General features: G+C 43.7%; 1 protein-coding gene across 1 annotated transcript in view; it reads left to right on the plus strand.

Annotated features, from left to right (window-relative positions):
• dnah1 (dynein, axonemal, heavy chain 1) overlaps positions 1–23,587 on the plus strand; it is a 524,711-nt gene that overhangs the window by 125,719 nt on the left and 375,405 nt on the right. Inside the window, exon 18 of the mRNA XM_041191637.1 lies at positions 5,540–5,738. Coding sequence (XP_041047571.1) covers positions 5,540–5,738 — 199 coding nt within the window. The remainder of the gene's footprint in view (positions 1–5,539; positions 5,739–23,587) is intronic.

The raw sequence follows: 23,587 nt of genomic DNA on the forward strand, positions 1-23,587 counted from the left end.
GAAAGAGGACAGCCAGCCAGTGCCGCAAGAGGATAAATGATCTCCTTTGTTCCACTAGGGTAAGTCACTCTTGTCATCGCTCTCAACTCACACACTCACAAACCCATGACACATCCACAGGGCCCTCACTCACTGTCAGTTCAAGGGACATCACCATTCACCATCTCCCACACACCTTAATTGTCCTCATCCCATCCATGGGACCATTCATCACCTACACATTCCAGGCATACTTATCATCTGGCTGCCAGGCATCCTGCTTACACTCGCTCCATCTCTATTCATGCAGGACAAGATGGCACACAGCAAGAGGGAGAAGTTGCAGACTGGTGGAGGATTGCCTGAAATCAAGGTCCTCACTGACTTTGAAAACAGAGCCATCTTGCTGGCCGGTGAGGATCTGGACCAGTCCTGTGCTGATGGTGAGGTTGGCGGTGCTTTACTGAGTGAAGATCCAGCAGTGTAACATCCATCAGTCAACCATGCTGTGAGTGTGTCCTGTTTCACAGGCCACTGCCGTGCACTAATTATTTCTTCTTGCTTTCACAGGGACATCTGGGAAACAGCCGATGGAGCCCATGACCCAGAGCCCCCAGTCAAGTCCTAAAGAAACCTCTGAAGAGGAATCTGAAGGCACCCTCCTTGAAGTCCCTTTACACTGCTCACTCACACCCTCCACCAGTACAGAGAGGCACACCTCAATGGGACCTAGCCCATCCAAATCCCCTCTTCATGTGACCCCAGCAGCTCCAGCTCCACAAGCTGAGGAGGGTAACACTGCCGCACAACAGGACCCTGAAAACAGGCCAGGGCCCTCCAGGTCTTGGCCCTCCAGAGGTTGCCCGGTCATCACAGGGTCATCACAGGGCACAAGGTCATCACAGACAGGGTGCAGTCAGCAGGCTGCCTCCGCCGTGGGCATCCGGGGAGCACCAAGACATACCAGCAGGGTTAGGAAGGTTAAGAATTTGCCGATGCACAGCCTGGGCACGGTGTTAATCACTTGTACAAAATGTTCACTATTGTAAATAAACTCTCTACAGTGTCTCCTTGCCTATGGCTCCTTGTTCTGATGAGCAGTGTTCATGTCACTTAGTTGTGAAACCTTTCTGCACAAGATCAAGGCAGGTATCTCAGTCCAGGGCCTCTTCCCTGTGCTTTGTGAAGCCTTCTGACCAAAGTGATGGTCTGGCCTCTCACCTCCCTGGACGCATTTGTGATGCCTGCACATCAATGGTGCTTGTCATTGCTGCCAGAATGTCGTGGGCAGGCATCACTGAGATCTGTCATTCTCTCTGTGTGCTGTCAGCACCTTTAAAGTGGGGCTGGCCCCCATCCCTTCAGCATCTGCGACCAGTGACACTCTGCTCCTGAAGGGGTCAGGTGCTTTTAAAGTTTCATGATTGCGTCTCCATCATATGACCCTGATCACAGAGAGCAAGTGAGCTGCCCTCAGCCAGACAGGAGTCAGACATTCTCAGAAGCTATGTGAAGATCTATGGAGTGTCCTCACTACATGTCATCATCATCCTTCTGCGATCGAGCGACTATTAGGGCCTTCACTGCATCTCCATGACAGGATCATTATCACAGAGGGATGTGCACTGCTATAAGCCAGACTGGAGTCAAATGTTCGCAGATGCAATGTAAGGATCATTGGTGTCTCCTCACTGTATGTCGTCATCATCCTCCACAAATCCAGTAGCTATGAGGGCCTGCCGAATGCATATGCCTCGTCTGGCCAGTGCAAGGGCCTCATCGCTGTCATCATCGCCTTCGAGGACCTCCTTACCCTCATCCCTGTCGACATCCTCCTCAACGGAGGAAACCTCCAGCTCCCCCATCTCCTCCTCAGCCAGCTCCTCTCCCCGTTGCAATACCAAGTTGTAAATGGCACAGTGGGTGCAACGATACATAACACCCTCTGTGTACTATATTGCAGGGCTTTACCAGACCAGCCCAGGCATCAGAACCTCATTTTTAGCATCCCGATGGTTTGCTCCACCAAGTTGCGAGTTTCAGCATGAGCTTGTTACGCCTTCGCTCTGCTGTAGCCTGAAGCCGCTGCACAGATGTTGTCAGTCATAGCCTCTGCGGGTAGCCTTTTTCCCCAAGAGCCAACCCTGCATCCTCTTTGGACCCGAGAAGATGTCAGGGATCTGTGACAGACTGAGAATGTAGGAGTCGTGGACACTCCCTGGAAACCGTGCGCAGACCTGCAGGATATGTTGGTGATGGTTGCACACCAGCTGCGCATTCAGCGAATGGAAACCCTTGCGGTTGACATAGTTGACCACATATTGCGACAGAGATCTGAGCACCACATGAGTGTAGCCAACCACACCCTGCACCTGTGGGAAACCCGAGTTCTGGGCAAATCCCATCGCTCTTGCATCCTGGCTCTCCTGGTCTCAGGTGAAATGCACAAAGATGTGTGCCCTCGTGAAGATGGCATCCAGACCTCATGGATGCATTTGTGGGTGGAGGCGTGCTATCCCCACAGATGGAGCCCTGACAGGAGCCACTGACATAAGAATTGAGTGCCACAGTCACTTTCACGGGCCACTGGCAGTGGATGCCCTCCATATCCCTATGGTGCCAAATCCTGCATTAGCTGGCAGATATGACTGACCAGTTCTCTAAATATGCACAGTCTTCAGCGACACTGATCCTCGGTCATTGGCAGGAATGAAAGGTGGCGTCTCTAGCTATGTCTATCTAGGTGCCAACAACAACACCTCGCTGTGGGTTTCCGGCAGTGTGTGCAGGAGCCCCAGCTGCCCCTTCTTTCTGAGGGTACTGCTCTTCCATCTGTGCAGCTAGGCGCCCCTGTCACTCTCTTCTCCGTCGTTTTCACTCTCTGTATGCCAGGAGGCATGCAGCTAGTTTACCAGGCTCCATGCTCCTGATATACTCCTCCTGCAGGATGAAAGAGAGACATGTTGGTTAGCTTTGGTATTCTAAGAATCTCTCCTGGTTAAGTCTGAAGGCCCCTTAACCCATCCCAGAAAGTGCTGGCCACCACTTGGATGGCCAGAGTTTAGTGTGCTGCTGGCTGCCTGAAACCCCACCCACCTTCACCCCATCCACCTGACCAATTGGTGGCAGCTTTGCCCACTGGACTGCATGCTGTCCTCTCAGCTCAAGTCAGGCATTCACCTATTCCCACTGCAAGGCTGCACTATTAGCTTGAACCATCGGGGAGACTGGTGCAAACCTGGATGATGACAATGCAAGGGGCTGAGAGTACCTCCATCAGTGATTACAAAAACAAAAATTGCTGGAAAAACTCAGCAGGTCTGACAACTCTGTCTTTCCCTCCACAGATGCTAACGTTTTGAGTCCAGATGACTCTTCTTCAGAACTAAAGAGAAGTAGAAATGTGGTGAAATATAAACTGTATAAGGGGGGTGGGACATATGAAGCTGGATAGAAGGCCAGTGACAGGTGGAGGCAAAGGAGAGATTGCAAAAGATGTCGTAAACATAAGGCCGAAGGGGTGTTGATAGTGGTGATACTGGCTGAAGGAGGTGCTAATGGTGACGTTAACAGTAAAAAACAGGATGAGCCAGTGACAGATTGGGGTGTGGTGGGGGGAGGGGACGGTGTGGGAGCAAGGATCAAAATAGGCTAAAAGGTGGGGATAAAACAATGAATGAAAATAGATTTTAAAAATAGAAATATATGGGCAAAATGTATATATAAAAATTAAAAAATAAATATTTGAAAAAAGATGATCAAAAATGAGGATGGGGGAGAGAGTTCATGATCTGAAGTTGTTGAACTCAATGTTAAGTCCAGAAGGCTGTAAAGTGCCTAATCGGAAGATGAGATGCTGTTCCTCCAGTTTGCGTTGAGCTTCACTGGAACATTACAGCAGGCCAAGGATGGACATGTGGGCATGAGAGCAGGGTGGTGTGTTGAAGTGGCAAGCGACAGGAAGGTCTGGGTCATGCTTGCGGACAGACCGATGGTGTTTCGCAAAGCAGTCACCCAGTGACTGCTCCATGGCCAGCTTTATCAAGGAGATTGTACAATGTGCCCACTCTGCAGTCCACTAAAATGCTCATTAATTTTCAGTCTATGCCCAAGGGGTGAAAAGTTGTGGGACATTTGGTGGCACTTTTGTGCCTCTGCGTTGCTTGAGTGGGCAGATAAGCTAGAGACCCAACTCCATGCATGTTAATGTGGCTGCATCTGAATACAAGGTTTCCCTATTGTGTGGCCACTTACCTTCCCCCATCAACCCCGCACGTGCTTGTGCACTACCTTCAACTGCAGGGCAGCCCTTACAACTCCCACGACCCCCAAGTTGCCTCAACTGCATGGCAACCCTTGACCCCCCGCACCCCCCCCCACCCCCCACCACGTACCTCAACTGCAAGGCAATCTGTGCCCCCACCCCTCCCAACAAGTCACTTCAACCTTGAAGTCCAACAGGTGACCCTTGTGAGGGTTGTGCAAAGTTACTGTGTGTTCACCTCCAAGTTCCCTTCAAAGTGCAGCCCGCAAAGGGCATGCCTTATATATGCTGTTGTGAAACATGTCGGTGTGCAGTCACGCTGACATGGGCAGATGATCGGGTGTGCTTGGCGGCATGAGTGGACAATATGGCGAGAAGGCAAAAAATTGGTTTCACAATGTCAGGAAACCAGCTTGCAATCGTCCGCTAAGCCCGTCAATGGTGGGAAATGCGGCCCCCCCATCGATGGGCTGAGCAGACAATCGCAAACCGCTTTCCTGAAGTTGTGAAGACAATTTTTTGCCTTCTCACCATATTGTCTGCTCACATCGGCAAACATGCCCAACACCAGCAGGCATGGAAAATTCCACACTGGGAGTGGCACAGGTAGGAAGAGGGACACAATTTTATTTTTACTTTTGACAATGTCATAGAAAATCAAGCAATATTTACTGAATTATGTGCAACATGGTATCCTGGACTCATGCTTCCTCAGAATAGGTTACTCTGCAAATTTATCTTGCAGCATTTTTAGAGCCAAAAATTAACAGGGACTTATATCCAATCAGTCTGAGCTAAGGTTTAACCCAGGATCCAAAGGTGACAGTGTGATAACTGACTGAAACAGCCAATCTATTTTTTACAGTTGTATAGAAATTTTGATACTTTTGCTCCCAAGCTTCTTGCTATTATGCTGGTTCTAGTTCTTGGCTGAGAAATTTCACTTCTGATTTCTGCTTACTAAAATGAACGGGCACAGCATTGCAGCTGTGGGGCACAGAGGTGGAAATCCAAGATGCTCCTTTTAGCTTGGAGAGTTAATTGAGCAAGTGATGAATTTCTCGAGAACTGTGGCACCAGTGTCTCTTTGTATTACAATGCAGTATCTCAAGGTCATGTAATCAATAATTTTTATTATGCACAGCAGATGACCTATGCAAACTTCCTTCTTTAAAAGAAACTAAAATTCTTTGAAGTGTTCTACTTAATCACTTGGGTTAATCGTTTGGCCATTGTAGTGGAAGCAAGAAAGTATGCTTAGTGCCATATGTTGACACTGTCATTTTCTATGAACAGTATGAAAGGCTTTACAAGATGGTAAAGGAATTCCAACCCTATCGGGATCTATGGACAACCACATCAGACTGGTTACGCTGGCAGGACAGCTGGATGAATGATCCACTGACCACCATTGATGCTGAGCAAATAGAGAAGAATGTAATTGAGTCCTACAAGACTCTGCATAAATGTACCAAATTCTTTAAGGACATTCCAGGTAAATAGTTGCTTCAGTTTCATTTATAGAACATAAATGAATTTTGATAAGTCAAAGACATTTTTATTGAAAAAAAATGATCATCCAGTAATTGAAGTTTTTGCAGAAGTGATCAAAGTAACTGACAGAGGAATGTCTATTACTATTATTTATATGGACCACCAGGCATTTGATAAAGTCCTTCATAAGAGTCTGTTAATTAAAAATGAAAGCTTTGGAATTGAAGGCAAATTATTGATCTTTTTAGGAAATTGACTGAGTGGCAGTAGGCAGAGAGTAGAGCTCACGGCTAGATACTCTAGTTTCCAGGCTTTGACTAATGTCTTTAAAGTATCTCTGTCTGGGGCCACAACTATTCACAATAAGTATTAATAACTTAGATAATGGGAGAGAAAGCCACAGATGCAAACTTGCTGATGACACAAAAATAAGTAGAATTGTAAGCAGTGTAGGTGAAGCGTAGATTTACAGCGAGATATTGGTATATTAAAAAATATGCCAAATGGATTTCAATATAGCAAATATGAGGACATCCACATTGGACCTGAAATTAGTAAAACAGGGTACTTTCTAAATGGTAGAAGGCTAGAAATTGTGGAGATCCAAAGAAACTTATCAATCCAGTGACGGGATCAGAAAATCCCGCCCTTAGATTATTAAAATGTCTTGAACAGGTACAGAATTAATCAAAAAGGCGAATAGAATGCTGGATTTTATACTTGGAGGTCTAGAACACAAGGGATAGAAGTCCTGTCTCAGCTATAAAAAGCCATGGTTACACCACACCTGGAGTTGGATTTTATGGCTTCCACCGCATGTTTTCAGCAGGGGTGCAGGCGGATGTGCATGTAAAGTAAATCGGGAGGCTAGCCCACTGCCTTCCCACCCATTCTCAACCCAGTGCCCTTGATATGGGGAGTGGGTAAGGTGCCCACTAATCTGCCTGCCCTTGGGTATAGTGAGGCTCTTTAAAAGGCCAATTATAGCCATTCTGCCTGTGCCAGTTCTTTAAAAGAAATATTCAATTAGTCCTGCTCTTTATCCATAGCCCTGTAAATTTTCCCCCTTCAAGTATTTATCCAATTCCTTGTTGAAAATTATTGTTGAGTCTTGTTCCACCACCCTTTGAGTCAGTGCATTCCAGGTGACAACAACTCGCTGTGTAAACCTTATTACTGAGGCTAGGGCCTAAACAGTGTTTTTTTAAAGGTTTCACATAACTTCCTTGCTTTTGTTCTTTGGGCCTCTATTCACAAAGCCAAGAATCCAATATGCCTTTGTGACAGCCTTCTCAACTTATTCTGCCACCTTCAAAGGCTTGTGTATGTATATTCACAGGTCTATAGTTTCTGTTTCTTTCAAAATTGTACCACTTATAGTTCCTCTCCTCGTTCTTCCTACCAAAATGAATCACTTTATACTTCTCTGCATCAATTCATTTGCCTTGTGTCTGCCCATCTTACTAGCTCCTGATTGTTGTCCGCAACCCATGCCCATGCAAGTAATGAGATGTATTCTGCCATACAAAATATCAAACAGACCGTTGATGTGTTTAAACAACACTTTCATTGCCTGGACCCCTCTGCAGAAGCTCTGCAGCATTCTGCAGAGGACTTCTCATGATTCATCATGGTCTGCTGCATCGTGCACAACCTCACCATCATGAGGGTACAGTCCTTGCCACATGGTATAGGGTGAGCGTGAGGAGGAGGAGAAAGAGGAGGAGGAGGGACAAAGCAATCAACACATCCTCTTTCCATCCAGACTGTCTGTGATCAGCCTGTGCAACTATGGTGCCAATGAACTCAACCCCAACTTTTCCAATCAACAGCAGTCCCACACCTTATCTTACCTCTTGCTGATCATCACAGCATCCTCTTGGCCAAAATGGTGAAATAAAATTCACCACAAAACAAACATTCTAACTAGCTTTATAAATCAAATCATGTTCCACACAAAAGTTGACTAATCATCTTTGTGCATTTGTTTAATGCCTGTCCCTACTACTCCTATTTAGTACTACCATAGTGGCTGTATCATGGCTGGTATAAGGCTGTTGACGTTCAGTTAAAAAGACTATAGATGGCCTTGCAGGTTGACTTGGTGCAACTTTGGGTTAAGAGGCCCAGTTTTGAACAGCATCACCTTGGTATAGGCAGCAGTATTCTTGGCTAAGTGATAGGCAATAGCAATTTCATTGGCAGAGTAGGATTGGAGGGAGGACAAATGCTGTCATTCAGAGAGAGTTTCCTGCTCTCAAGCACCATTGTCACACCCCCACATGCAGATCTTGCCTCCAAGCTACCCTCTAAATTAAGTGCAGTGACAGTATCTGAACTGTTGGTTGTGGGTGTGAGATTGAGTGATGGTGTTTCTTCATCATCAGTCTCTTCTTTCTCTTCCACTACTTGCTCCTACATCCCTGCATGGCCAAGTAGATCTGGGTTTCTGAAAACAGAAAAGCACATCAGCGAAGTGATGGAAGGCATTGTGGACAGTGCTATCAAGTGGTACTTACTCAGAAACAGCCTGTTTACTGATGTTCAGTTTGGGTTACACCAGGGCCACTCAGCTTCTTACCTCATTACAGCCTTAGTTCAAAAATGGTCAAAACAGCTAAACTCAAGGGGTGAGGTGAGAGTCACTGCCCTTGACATCAAGGCCACATTTGATCGAGTGTAGCATCAAGGAGCCTTAACAAAACTGGAGTCAATGGGAATCAGGGGGAAAACTCTCCATTGGTTAGTCATACCTAGCACAAAGGAAGATCATTGAGATTGTTGGAGGTCAATTATCTCTGTTCTATGTCATCACTGCAGGCATTTCTCAGGATAGTGTCCTAGGCCCAGCCATCTTCAGCTGTTTCATCAATGATCTTTCCTCCGTCATAAGGTCAGAAGTGGAGGATGTTCTTTGATGATTGCATAATATTCAGCACCATTCGTAACACCTCAGATACTGAAGCAGTCTGTTCCCATATGCAGCAAGACCTGGAAAATATTCAAGCTTGGGCTAATAAGTGGCAAATAATATTTTCATTACACAAGTGCCAGGCAATGACCATCTCCAACAAGAGAGAATACAACTATCTCCCCTTGACATTCAATGGCATTACCATCACTGAATCCCCCAATATCAACACCCTGGCAGTTACCATTGACCAGAAATTGAACTGGACCAGCCATATAAATACTGGGTTACAAGAGCAGGTCAGAGGCTGGGAATTCTGCGGCGAGTAATTCACCTGCTGACTTCCCAAAGCCTGCCCACTATCTACAAGGCATGTCAGGAGTATGATGCAATACTCTCCACTTGGCTGGACGAATGCAGCTCCATTAACATTCAAGAAGCTTGACACCATCCAGGTCAAAGCAGCCATCCACCACCTTCAACATCATTCCCACCAGGACGGTAGCAGCATCTTCAAGTTGAATTACAGCAACTCACCAAGGCTCCTTCGACAGCACATTCCAAACTCGTGACCTCTACCACCTAGAAAGATGAGGGCAGCAGATGCCTAGGAACACTGCCACCTGCATGTTCCCCTCCAAGCCACACACCATCCTGACTTGGAAATATATCGCTGTTCCTTCACTGTCGCTGAGTCAAAATCCTGGAAACCCCCCCACAATGGCACTTTGGGTGTACTTAAAACACATGGACTGCAGCAGTTCAAGAAGGTGGCTTACCACCACCTTCCCAAGGACACTTAGGCCTAGTCAGCGATGCACACATCTCCTGTAAGAGTCAAAAAAGGTTGTTGCAAGGGGTGGGGGCAAAGCAAGATCTGTATGTTTAGAATACTTGCAGGTCATAAATCAGAAGAGATTATGCGGTTAGGAGAAAGTGAGATGTGAGGAGGAGGATTAGCTATGAGCATATCGTCAGCTTTAGTGGTTTCAGCCCTGACACTGACCATGACCTCAGTCATGGCTGCGCCAATGATGGTGGGCACCATCTCCCCCAACAGGATGAGGACATGCAACCGAGTCCGTCCTGTAACAGTTGGATGTTGCTGTCTGCAGTTATGAATCACCTTGTCATGCAGGAGAGAGGGAATTGTATAAGAGTCAGTGTGGCATAATCTGTTTGGGCTGTGTGTTTATCATGGCCGAATAGCTGGCAATAAGTAAGGGTGAGACTTGCAGCAGTTCCAAGTTTTGCGAAGGCGAGGTAAAGATATTAATGAAAAGTATGAGTCATGGCTGATAGAAATTTCTGGTAGTAGATTAAAGGGGTATGGTGAATTGAGAAGTGTGTGAAATTAGTGCTTTAACTGTAAGGATATGGCATTTGAAGATGCATTCACTGACCTTTACCACTTGAATGTTGTCATTGAACTTTTTGCAGAATTGTACCCAAGTCACATTTAGTACCTTTTGGTGCATAGGGACTGTTCTGGAATGTCATCTCCTTTACCATTTCTCATCTCTACCCAAACTGTTTCCAAATCCTGGTTTCCTGAACTTAGGTTATGTTATGAAGAACAGATCATGTTATGAAGAACAGTATTAAGCTTAAAGATATGGGAGGTTTAGAAACCAGCAAAGACAAGCAAAAGGATCGATAGAAAGGCAACAAAAATGAATGAGGGTAAACCAGCAAGAAATAAACAGGCTGTAAGAATTTCTACAGGTCAAAAAAGTCCCTTAGAGGCTGAGATAGGATAAATTATAATGAGCAATAACAAAATGGCAGAAATGTTCAACAAATATTTTGTATTTGTCTTCAAAGTAGAAGACAAGAAGTATACAAAAAAAGCAGAGAACCAAGGGGCTAATGAGAGTGAGGAACTTAAAGAAATCAATATCATTAGAGAAAAAGGACTAGAGGAACTAATGTGACTAAAAGCCAACAAACCCCTTGAACTAATGGCCTACTTCTTTGGGGCCAAAAAGAGGTGGCAGGAGATACATTGGATGCACTGGTTGTGATCTTCCAAAATCCCTAGATTAAAATGTCTGTTCATTTAATCTCATACTAGCCTTAACTGCCCCATTGGAGTTTTGTTTCTATGAACATACAAACAAGGAGCAGGCTATTCGGCCTCTCGAGTCTCCTCCATCATTTAATAAGATCATGGCTGATCTGATAGTAACCTCAAATCTGCATCCAGCCTACCCTCGATAACCTATCACCGCCTTGCTTACCAAGAATCTATCCACCTTTGCCTTAAACAAATTCAAAGACTGTGTTTTCACTGCCTTTTCAGGAAGAGAGTTCCAAAGACTCACAACCCTCTGAGAGAAAACATTTCACCTCAGATCTGTTTTAAGTGGGCGACCCCTTATTTTTAAACAGCGACCCCCAATTCCAGATTCTCCCACAAGAGAAAACACCCTCTCCGTACTCACCATGTCAAGAGCCCTCAGGATCTTATATGTTTCAATCAAATTGCCTCTTACTCTTCTAAACTCCAGCAGATACAAGCCTAGCCTGCCCAACCTTTCCTCATAAGACAACTGCCCATTCCAGGTATTAGTCTGGTAAACTTTCTCTGAACTGCTCCCAATGCATTTACATTCTTCCTTAAATAAGGTGATCAATACTGTACACAGTACTCCAGGTGTGGTCTCACTAGTGCTCTGTATAACTGAAAATCCTCCCTACTTTTATATTCAATTCCCCTCGCAATAAATGGTAACGTTCTATTAGCTTTCCTAATTACCTCCTGTACTTGCATACTTGCCTTTTGCGATTCATGCACTAAGACACCCAGATCCCTCTGCATCTTAGAGGTCTGCAATCTCTCACCATTTATATAATATGCTTCTCTTTTATTCCTCCTGCCAAAATGGACAATTTCACATTTGCCAACATTATATTCCATTTGCCAGATCTTTGCCCATTCACTTAACCTATCTATATCTTTTTATGTCCCCTTCACAACTTACTTTCCTACCTATCTTTGTGTCATCAGCACGTTTGGCAACCATCCCATCCATCCTTTCATCCAAGTCATTTATATAAATTGTAAACAGTTGAGATCCCATCACTGATCCCTGTGGCACACCACTCATTACATCTTGCCAACCTGAAAAAGACCCATTTATGCCAGCTCTCTGCTTCCTGTTAGCCAGCCAATCTTCTATCCATGCCAATGTTACCACCCATACCATGAGCTTTTATTTCCGCAATAAGCTGTGAAGTAGCACTTAATCAAATGCCTTCTGGAAATCTACTGGTCCCCCTTTATCCACAGCACATATTACTTCCTCAAAGAACTTCAATAAGTTGATTAAACATAGTTTCCCTTTCACAAAACTTTTTGACTCTGCCTGATTACCTTGAACTTATCCAAGTGCCCTGCTTTAACTTCTTTAAAATAGCATCTAATATTTTCCCTATGACAGATATTAAGCTAACTGGCCTGTAGTTTCCCGCTTTTTGTCTCCCTCTCTTTTTGAATAATGGAGTCACATTTGCTTTCTTCCAATCTATGTGACCTTCCCTGAATCTAAGGAGTTTCAGAAAATTAAAATGAATGCACCAACTATCTCACTAGCCACTTCTTTCAAAACCTTAGGGTGAAGTCCATCAGGACCTGGGCACTTGTCAGCCCGCAGCTCCAACAATTTACTCAGTATCACTTCTCTGGTGATTGTAATTTTCCTGAGTTCCTCCCTCCCTTCGATTTCCTGATTTATAGCTGCTTCTGGGATGTTAATTGTATCCTCCATAGTGAAGACTGATGCAAAATACCTGTTCAATTCATCTGCCATTTCCTTGTTTTCCATTATTAATTCTCCAGACTCACTTTCTATAGGACCATCACTCACTTTGTGAACTCTTCTTTTTAAATATTTATAGAAACTCTTACTATCTGTTTTTATAATTGTGGCTAACTTTCTCTCATACTGTAATTTTTCCCTCATTAATCCTTTGGTCATCCTTTGCTGTTCCGTATATTCTGTCTAATCTTCTGGCCTTCCACCTATCTTTGCACAATTATATATTTTTTCTTTAAGTTTGATACTATCTTTAATCTTTCTAGTTAACCATGGATGGTGTGTCCATCCCTTGGACTTTATCTTACTCATTGGAATGTATCTATTCTATGTATTCTGAAATATCCCCATAAATGTTTGCCACTGCATCTCAATTGACCTAGCCCTTAACCTAATTGGCCAATTCACTTTATCCAACTCTGCTTTCATGCCCTCATAACTTCCCTTATTTAAGCTTAAAAACATAGTCTCAGACCCACTCCTCTCTCCTTCAAACTGAATATAAAATTCAATCATATTATGGTTGCTGCTACCTAGGGGCGCCTTCACTATCATGGCATTAATTAATCCCATTTCATTGCACAATACCAGGTCTAGTATAGCCTGCTTTCTGGTTGGCTCCAGAACATGTTGCTCTAAGAAACTATCTCGGATATACATTCTATGAACTCCTCATCTAGACTACCTTTGCCCAACTAACTTTTCTAGTCTACATGTAGATTAAAATCTGCCATGATTATCGCCAAATCTTTCTGACAAGCTCCCATTATTTCTTTCATGTGGTTACTATTAGGAGGCCTGAACACAACTCCCACAATTGACTTCTTGCCTTTACCATTTCTCATCTCTACCCAGTTTCCACATCCTGGTTTCCTGAACTTAGGTCATCCCTCTCTATTGTGCTAATGCCATCATTAACTCACAGAGCAACCCCTGCACATTTTTCTCACTTCCTGTCCTTCCTAAATGTCCTATACCCTTTAATATTCAGGTCCCAATCCAAGTCCTCCTGCAGCCATGTCTCTGTAATGGCTATCAAATCATAAATTTATTTCCATGTGTGCTTTCAGTTCATCTCTTTTGTTTCAAATGCTTCGTGCATTCAGATACAGAGTCTTTAGTTTTATCCTCTTATCCTTTTTATAACCTCTAGTCTCATCTGTTGATTTACTGTTAGATTTATATGCTCAATCCCTTCCTGTCACAGTCTGTTTTTTATTTCCTGTAATAATATCTTTCTCTTTTGCCTTGTCTCTACTCTTTGATTAACCACATCTTCCCAAATTTGTACCCTTGCCCCCACTACTTAGCTTAAAATCCCCTCCAATTCTGAGTTATGCAGGTTGCAAGAGCACCAGTCCCAGGACAATTCAGGTGTAGACCATTCCAATGGTACAGATCCCTCTTTCCCCAGTATTGGTGCCGGTGGCCCACGAACCGAACCCACTTCTCCCACATCAGGCTCTAACCCACACATTCATCTCCCTAATCTGATTTGTCCTATGCCAATTTGCACGCAGCTCAGGTAATAATCCAGAGATTATGACGTTTGATGTTCTGCTTCTTAATTTGGTGCCAAATTCATCGTACTGACTATGCAGAACCTCCTTCTTTGTCCTGCCTATGTCACTGGTACCAACATGGACCACAACGATTGGGTCCTCCCCCCACCACTGTAAGTTCCTCTCCAGGCCCAAGCAGATGTCCTGAACCCTGGCACCGGGCAGGTGACACAACCGTCTGGACTCCCGCTGTTTGCTGCAGAGGACGGTGTCAATCCCTCTGACTATACTATCCCCTACTACCACTACATTTCTTGTAACTCTCCCCACTTGAATGGCTTCCTGTACCATGGTGCCATGGCCAGTTGTCTCATCCACCCTGCAGACCCACTCTCATCCAAACAAGCTGAAAAAACCTCAAACCTGTTGGACAATTGCAAGGGTCGAGTCTCCTGCACTCCTGTGCTCCTGCCTTCTGCAGTCACACCCTCCTGTCCCTGACCACTGACCAAATCAGAAGATTCTGGCCTGAGGGGTGTGACCCCCCCCACCTCCCTGATATGCTATAGTGTCCGCAGCTCAGCCTGTATCTTAATAACTCAGAGCCAAAGTTCCTGCAGCCGCAAACACCTACTGCAGATGTGTTTGTCCTGGATCACATCGGTATCCAGAAGCTCCCAGATCCTGCAATTATAGCACATCATCTGCCTTGCCATCTCCAATATGTGTTAATTAATTAATAATTGCTAATTAACTAATTATAATGAATAAAGCCTACACCTCCCAAAAGGTTTCAGCACAGCCAGTAAACTTTACAATACTGATAAAATAATACAGTACTTATAACACTGATAAAACTAATAATACCAGTTACTGGTTTACCTGCTCCTTCTGCTGCATCAAGTGGAAATCAAATAATGGAGGCTGAAAAAGAGTAGAAGAAAAAAATGCACCTCCTCCCCGCCCTTCAACGAACTCCTCAATCAGCACACTTTATTTCTTGCAGTGAAACTTAAAGCACCTCTTTCCCCCATGCACAGAATTCCCAATTTGAACTAAATTCCCAAATATACTCACTTGGTCTCTGTCTCTCACTCAGGCTGAAGTCTCCCCTCACTGACCATGTGCCTCTTATTGAAATGCATTTTTTGTTTAGAATTTTGAATTATTTTCTTAAAATATTTATCACTGCTTCATCTACTGCTGTACCTTTTAATCTATTTCCCAATCAACCTTAGCAAAGGTTGGCCTCTCATATCTATGTCATTGACTTAATTTTAAGTTTAAGACTCTTATTTTAAATATGTAACTCTCAAACTTAATATTAAATTCTGTCATTTATAACTACTCTGGCCTGTAGGATCCTTTACTATGAGATTACTAATTAAGCCTGTCTCATTACACAAAACAAGGTCTGAAATAGCTTTATGCTTGGTTGGTTCATGATGTATTGTTTAATGAAGATGTCTTGAATGCATTGCATGAACTCATCCTCCAGCCAATTAGATTTGTCCAGTCCATATGAAGATTTATTGTCCCTCACAATTATCACATTATCTTTGTTAAGTTCCTATCATTTCTTAATTAATACTTTGTCCAACGTTATAGATACTTTTGGTAAGCCTGTAAACAACTACTACTATTGTTTTCTTTCCCTTGTTATTCCTTATCTCCAACCAACATAATTGTATTTCTTGATCTTCTGAGCAAAGATCCTTCTTTATGACAGGTCGCTATTATCATGGCTATTTCCCACCACCACCAACCACTACCTCCCATCCCCCTGCCCCAGCCACACCTCATTTTCCATTCTGCTTGTCTTTTCAAAAATTCAAGTACCCTGGAATAATTAGTTCCTAATCTTGATCACCTTGCAACCATATTTCTGTACCAGTTGAATCAAACCCATTTATCCCTTTTCGTGCCACGAGTTCTTCTATCTTGTTATGAAGGCTTCATGCATTCAGATACAGTGTCTTTCATTTTAACTTTTTACCATTATTCCCTGCTTATTTTCTGATGCACTATTAACTTTCTGCCTTCCCTAGCACTTGTCTTTACCAAATTGCTACCCTGTTCTATTGCCTTTACTTTTCTTTTTAGATTTCTAAATTTCCCCTCCTCTGATTTCTCCCTCCAAATTTTTTAGTTTAAAGTCCTATCTACTGTCCTAGTTATTCAATTCACCAGGACACTGGTCAGAGCTTGTTTCAAGTGGAGCTGTCCCAACGGAACAGCTTCTTTTTCCCCCTGTACTGATGTCATTGTGCTATGGATTGAAACACTTCCCTCCCACATCATTCTTTGACTCACACTCTAATCTGCTTAAAATTTAAGAGATGATGGCTGGTGTGGTTGTGGTCTCGATTCCATTTTGTCGCCTGCGCTCTATCTATGTCATTGATTCCTATAGGGACTATTATAACTGGATCCTCACCGCCCTTTTCAAGTTCTTCTCCAGCTGTGGGGCAGGCAACAGAGCCTTCACAACTCCTAGTCTCTCCTGCAGAGAACAATGTATTCTCCTGACTATATGCCCTACCACTACCAGATTCTTTTTCTCTCCCCAACTTCGTCCCTTGTACCATAGTGCTATGATTAGATTACTCACTCTCCTTCTAGTCCTTGTTCTCATCCATATAGGTCGCAACTATCTCGAACCTGTTGGACAAAGGCTCCTCCATTACATCCTTTGTCCTCATACCTGCCTGACTCACAGTCACACCCTCCTGTCCCTGACCAGTGACTAACTGTAAATCATTACATAGCCTGAGTCTTGTAACTGCCTCCTGGAACAAAGTGTCCCATTCTCCCTCTCCTTATCCAACTGCTGTGCCTGCAGGTCAAACCCAGTCAAATACCTCTGAGCCAAAGTTCCTCACATTGCAACCACTTACTGTAGATTTGGTTACTTGAGATCTCACTGGTCTCCAAAAACTCCCACATCCTGCAGTTACAACCTACCTTCCCTTTTCTAAGCTTGTTTTATTGATTAAAAGTTTTATTCAAATGGGTTAGTTTAGTTTTAATAATTAGTTTATCTAATATATTAATAATTTAATAAAGGAGTGGAAAGTTATAGTTTCTCAGCTCTGAGCTTAATTCATTTCGCTAGCTCCGAAAGCAAAGAAAACAAATAATTGTAGTATAAGGGTGGGGCGCATATAGGGTTAATATGGGACCGAGTACAGTACCATCCACACAGTGATGTAAGAGAGCACATGACTCACACTCAGGCTCAGCCGAGTGTTGGACAGAGCCATGTGTACCCGCAAGCATGGAGACAGTTCCTAGCTTGTACCCTTTGCTGTATATTTGTGAATAATTCTAAGAGTCAATAAGAGACTTACAGTTAACCTATGTATGATTATGAAGACTTCTTCCGAACTGTAACCAACACCCAACAACATGGTGGTGGCTGATGGAAAACCCAAGATCTTGCAGAAAAAGCAGAGAAAAATTAAAATGCTAGAAGACTGAGAAAAAATTTAACAAGGCATTCTGACCCCAAAAAGAAGCTCCAGAAACAGAGACACAGAGGTGAAATTGCCAAGAAAAAGCTGAAGGCAAAAATGTTAAATTCCTGACTGCAGCAGAAGACTCCCTTGAATCAAATAGTTCAGCTTTAAACCCTAGAGCACAGAGCCAGCAGTCCAAGCAGAAGTGAGCTAAATCTTTTAAAACTCCAGGCTATGACATGTCCTTAGAAATCTTTAAATAATTTAGTCAAAAGTGCTGTTTGAAAAAACCCATCGCTAAAACCCAATCGCCAAGTTGGCACCTGAACACGTGGCATCCGTGCTTGCTTCAAAATGGAGAAAACAATTAATTTAAAAATCCAGGAGAATTGTGACTTCTAAACTCAGCTGAGAGCAAGCAAAAGCTGGAATGCAACAAATTCTCGACTTTAGAATAAACCGCTGAGCAAGAGAACTCTGCAGACATTCAATCCAGGCAGCCATTGTTGATTTATTTTAAGCTAAGCACAATGACCATTATAGCAGAGCCTGACAAAATCTGCAAGCATAGGAAATCCCTTTGTCACCAAGTGAAAGGTGATGTCATTTTGGAATTCAGAAAGCTATTAAAGCAGAACCTATGCTTTTAAAAATTTAACCATGGATTAGAATTCTGCACTCCCAAATCAATTCAGACTTATCCAAGGCCCAGATCAATTACATAACTGGTGGCTTTTGAAGAAAAGATTCCTAAGATATAGAATTGTTCCAGGTTTAGACAAAAAGTCAGAAGTAGAGTAGGTTAACACACTGCTTTACTCGGTAAGGTTGATTGCAGACGACATTATTGCAAGACAGAGAATCAATGAATCATCTGCTAAATTTGAAGAAGTACGAGAATCTTTTAAACATTTGCTTTAATCTAAGAAACAATAAAATATTGTGAAGGGCTAAACTTAACAAGCAAGCCCAGCAGCCAGGAGAACCTGTCGATCCATTCCTCAATGATCTGTATAGGATGGCAGAAGACTGTGAATATGAAGACTTAAAATCTGAACTCATCAGAGACAGAACAGTGGTAGGAGCAGCAGACAATGTACTTTCTGATTTCATGCAAACAAACAAAGATCTAACCCTCTTAAAGGTAATCCGAATTGTTAGGCAGTCATCATTTCATGAGCGGCACAGAACCATTTTAAGGGAAGAAAATAAAACATGATGCAAAGGCCAACAGTTCATCTAGTTAAGCATCGAAGACACATGGACACTCCAGGCCAAGGAAAGCGATACCTGAACTGGCTAGAAGAGCAACCATGCCAACACTGTGGAGCAAAGTGCTCCCATAGGTGAGACCAGTGTCCTGTAATTTTAGCTCAATGCTTTCAGTGCAACAGGATTGGACACTACGGCAAATTGTGCAGGGCAAAAACTCTGAAACGCACAGAAGGCCCAAAGGTTATCCACAAGGTCGAGACAGTCCTGGAAGACCACAGCCATGCTTCTTGGGTGAGGTCAAAGATCTTGGTTTCTCATTTTGGAATATGGACATTTCAGTCAATGGCCATTTAATAAATTGTAAATTAGACAGAGGAGCCAGCAAGACAGTCCTGTCAGACAAAGAACTGTGAATAGTGACCCACCAGCTGATACTGCCCACGGCACACCTATACAAAGCAGGAGGCTTAAAGCTCCCAGTGAAAGGTACCCTGCAGGTGACACTCAGGTACAAGAATAAAACAATTCATGAAACCCTCTTTGTGCTTCACAACTAGGACTGTTCATTATTAAGCCACAATGCCTGTTTTGAACTTAACCTGTGACAGAAGATTGATGAGTTCAGCCAGCAAGTACAAAAGTACAGGCTCCAAAAGTGAATTCCCGAAACTCTTTGCAGAACTGGGATCAACTGAAAAATGCATACAGGATCGCACAGGATGCTAAACTTGTGTGCCTATTTGCAATGGTTAAGATCCCCCACTGACTCATGAACCACATGCATCAGCAGCTGGATGAGATAACATATGTGGGAGGCACCTCCCCAGTCACACAACCAACTGCATGGTGTTCTGGGATGGCTCCAGTCCTAAAACCGAACGGGTCTACCTATATCTGCATTGATCTGAAACAGCTCAATGATGTCGTAGCCAGAGAAGTACATCCCATGTCCTCAGTGGACAAAAGACTAAGTAGACTCTCGAAGAGCATGGTATTTTCAAAACCTAATGCTAACAGTGGCTTTTGGCAACTCCCTCTTGACAAAGGGCAGCATTTTCCCTCCAGCAGGGGGAATGTGCGGGAGTGGGCGTGGGCAGGTGTGTTCCCGATCGGCACCCCCAATTGGGGGAAGCACTGTGAGCTCCCTGTGCGGATGGGGGGTAGGGAATTCCTTGAGCTGGGAGTGTGCTCTTCCGCATATATGCACAAAAGAACGCACAGATCTCCCTGAGGCAAAGTGCCTCTTTGCAGATATAGACGGACCTATTCGGTTTTAGGACTGGAGCCATCCCAGAACACCATGCAGTTGGTTGTGTGACTGGGGAGGTGCCTCCCACATATGTTATCTCATCCAGCTGCTGATGCATGTGGTTCATGAGTCGGTGGGGGATCTTAACCATTGCAAATAAGCACACAAGTTTAGCATCCTGTGTGATCCTGTATGCATTTTTCAGTTGCTCCCAGTCCTGCAAAAATTTTTGAAGGGTAGAAAAGATTTTCCCGAAATGTCCCCTATTGTGACAGTGTCATCTGAGCTGGGATGTGTCAATTTCTTTTATTTAAACATACTATAAAAATTTAATACCCTCATGAAACCTCATCCCCATGGATGAGGTTTCATGTTTTATCTGAAGGCCGTCTGAGCTCTTCGCCTGCCCGCCAACCTTAAGGTTGGATGGACAGGCCCATTAATCATGTTAATCACTTTTTTAATGGCCTTAATAGGCCTTTCACAATTCGGTGGGCGCCTGCCAAACAGAAAATCTAAATGACGCAGGTTGACGTCGGGACACACGCCCGACGTCACCCTGTGTCATTTTCCGCGTCGGCAAGCGGGGCCTGCTCGCCAACCGGAAGATGCAGCCCAAAGAGTCCAGGCAGCTGACAACATTTAGTGCCCACTTCAGATCCTGATTTAACTGCCTGCCATTTGGAATTACATCAGCGCTAGAAATATTCCATTGTATGATGTCAGCCATTTTGCAGAACCTTCGGGGGTTCATTTGCCACATGGATGATGTATTGGTTCACGGTGCAATGGTGGATGAACATGACAAGAGATTCACAGTAGTCTTAGAGTGCCTACAGGAAGCAGGGCTGATGCTGAATGACAGATAGAAGTTTTCCAAAACATCAACTCGATTCCTGGGCCACATAATCAGCAATAAAGGCAACAAGGCAGACACACAAAAAAAACAAGGCTATCTCCGAGTTCCCAACCCCACCCTCAATTCCAGATCTCCAATGATTCTTGGCAAAGTTTTTACCAAATTTGGCACATATCACAGAACCCTTGAGACATCTACTTAAGAAAGACTAAGCATGGTGCTGGGACTTACATCAAAAGCACGCATTCATTAGCATCAGGGCAATACTGCACTCCACGGACATTCTGACCCACTACGACCCAGCCTTGCCCACCACCATAGAAGTGGATGGTACATCCACAGGCCTGGGACCGGTTCTGTTCCAGGAACAACTGAGTGGAAGCTACCGAATTGTGTACTATGGAACCAGAGCGCTGTCGGAAATGGAGATAAGTGTTACGGACAGGAGAGGGACAGTTCAAACTGCACCAGTTTCCTCTTACCACCTGTCCACCGTAAGCAGATGGTGTTTTGAATTAGCTTTTGAAAGAATAGATGGTCGCATGTTTTCTCAAACCCTCCAATTTTGTGATCCAATTTTACTAATAATCCACAGGATTAACTCAGAAGGTTAATTTATTTGACACATTCCAAACCTGGAAAAAAGGAGTGTTCACCACTTCCAACTCCGCACATTCATGCAGTAAAAAAGGAGGGAGGTGGAGGTTAGAGAGGATAGAGAAAAGGAATTTTACAGTATGAAGACCACAAACAAGCATGTGTTTCAGAGCCCAGAGGATGTTTCCTTTGTTGGGGGCTTCCATTCTGTTGAATTTCTAGTTAGTTAAATGGTATGAAAATCCTTGAAACAAATGATTCTGCTGCATGAGGGACTTTTCTCTGTTTAGACCGATTGGCAGGCATTGGTCAGAGACTTTTAAAAATCAAGCAGGCTTTGTGGAGTTGAGACTGCTTACCCAGCCTGGCTGCTGGAGTTCTGTCCAGTTGATGTTAAAACAGCAGTTTGGCTGTGAAGACCAAAGATGTAATGTAAAACTTTCCAAAAGTCCAGAAGCTTGGGTCATGTCTTCCTTCTCCTCAATGACTTCAAAAGGGATGTTTATCCAGCATCTGGAATTGGCTTTGGTTTCAGGACTGATAATGTCTCAGTCATTAGTTGTTGAAAGGGGTGTCATTTGTGTTGAGGGTATGGCATTTGGGAAGCCATCATCTCCGAAGACCACTGATTCCTCCAGCAAGGTTGGCTTATCAAACACAAATGGCATCCCTGTAGTTCCCTTTTAAATTGGCCTGAACAGCCTCAGGCGTGATGTGAGTCTTGTAGTAGCTCTCTAAACATAATGAGGTGTGACATTCCAGAATATGAGAAAATAATCCTTTTGTCCTTGAAACTCCTGGGGATAGCTCCCAGATGGAGGGCCAACCCTGTGATCCGTTGACTTTATTTTTTTTGTTCAGTAGATAAATACCTATGTTAAAAGTTAAAAAGCAAGAAGGATAAAGTTTTTAAATATATAGTGGTAGGTTTCTTTCTGTGTCGTAGGAACCCAACTGTTCTCCCGCCCTTGGAGAAAAAAATGAGTTCTATTTCTTTTCTTTCATTTGGTCCTGCAAAAGAAAATCAGGGAGTAAAGAGATATGCAGTCATTCTTTCATTCACACTGGAATGTCAAACACATAGTTAGCAGGGGCAATGTCAGTTCCCTGATGAATTTCTGGAGTTTAAACCCGGGATAGGCGTCAGTAAGGGCATTGTCCTTCCCTGTGATGTGGGTAGTGTTTAGATTGAACTGGGGACATTCAAAACCTGTCTTTAGTGGGAAAAGACTATTCAAGAGTTAGAGTTCTGAATTTTTCTCTGTTGGGGATCAGGCATGGGCAAAGATTTTGATTTCAGAACTCAATGTCTATTCACATTCTGTCTTGTATGAAAGATCTGGGGGTTTTACATAGTGGTTAGCATCCAGGTTGTTAATAATGATCAAGCTGCTCTGGGCTACTTTAGAGGTTTTCTGGGTTTCTCACTCTGTGAATGCAAGGCGTTTTAATCATAGGGCTCAGCTGCTCTTGTCCAGCTGAACTCTACCCCATCCACCTTGGTAGCTTGTGGATTTAGTTGTTCAAGCCCAGGCGCTATTGTCAAGCCGATTCCCAGGAGAATGGAGTTTTTTTAAAGCGATTTTGATCTCTTTCAGTGATTCCAGTTCAGTGTCCAGCTTGAACGCAAGTGTTACTGGAGCGTTTCAGTTACTGTTGCTAGGCTCTATGGGTTACATAGAAACATTGAAAATAGGAACAGGAGTAGGTCATTCGGCCCCTCGAGCCTGCTCTGCCATTCAATATGATCATGGCTGATCCTCTATCTCAATGCCATACTACTGCTCTCTCCCCTTACCCTTTGACACCTTTAGATTCTAGAAATCTATCTCTTTCCTTCTTAAATATATTCAGTGACTTGGCCTCCACAGCCTTCTGTGGTAGAGAATTCCACAGGTATATCACCCTCTGAGTGAAGAAGTTTCTCCTCATCTCAGCCCTAATTGGCTACCCCATATCCTGAGACTGTGACCCCTTGTTCTGGACCCCACCCCAGGCCAGAGGAAACATCGTCCCTGTATCCAGTCTGATCAGTACTGTCGGAATTTATATGTTTCAATGAGATCCCCTCTCATTGTTCTAAACTCTAGTGAATACAGGCCTAATTGACTCAATCTCTCCTCATACGACAATCCTACCATCTCAGGAATCAGTCCAGTAAACCTTCGCTGCAATCTACCTATGGTAAATATATCCTTTCTTAGATATGGAGACCAAAACTCCACACAATACTCCAGGTGT

Source organism: Carcharodon carcharias, chromosome 7 (assembly GCF_017639515.1).
Source record: "Carcharodon carcharias isolate sCarCar2 chromosome 7, sCarCar2.pri, whole genome shotgun sequence".
Taxonomy (NCBI): domain Eukaryota; kingdom Metazoa; phylum Chordata; class Chondrichthyes; order Lamniformes; family Lamnidae; genus Carcharodon; species Carcharodon carcharias.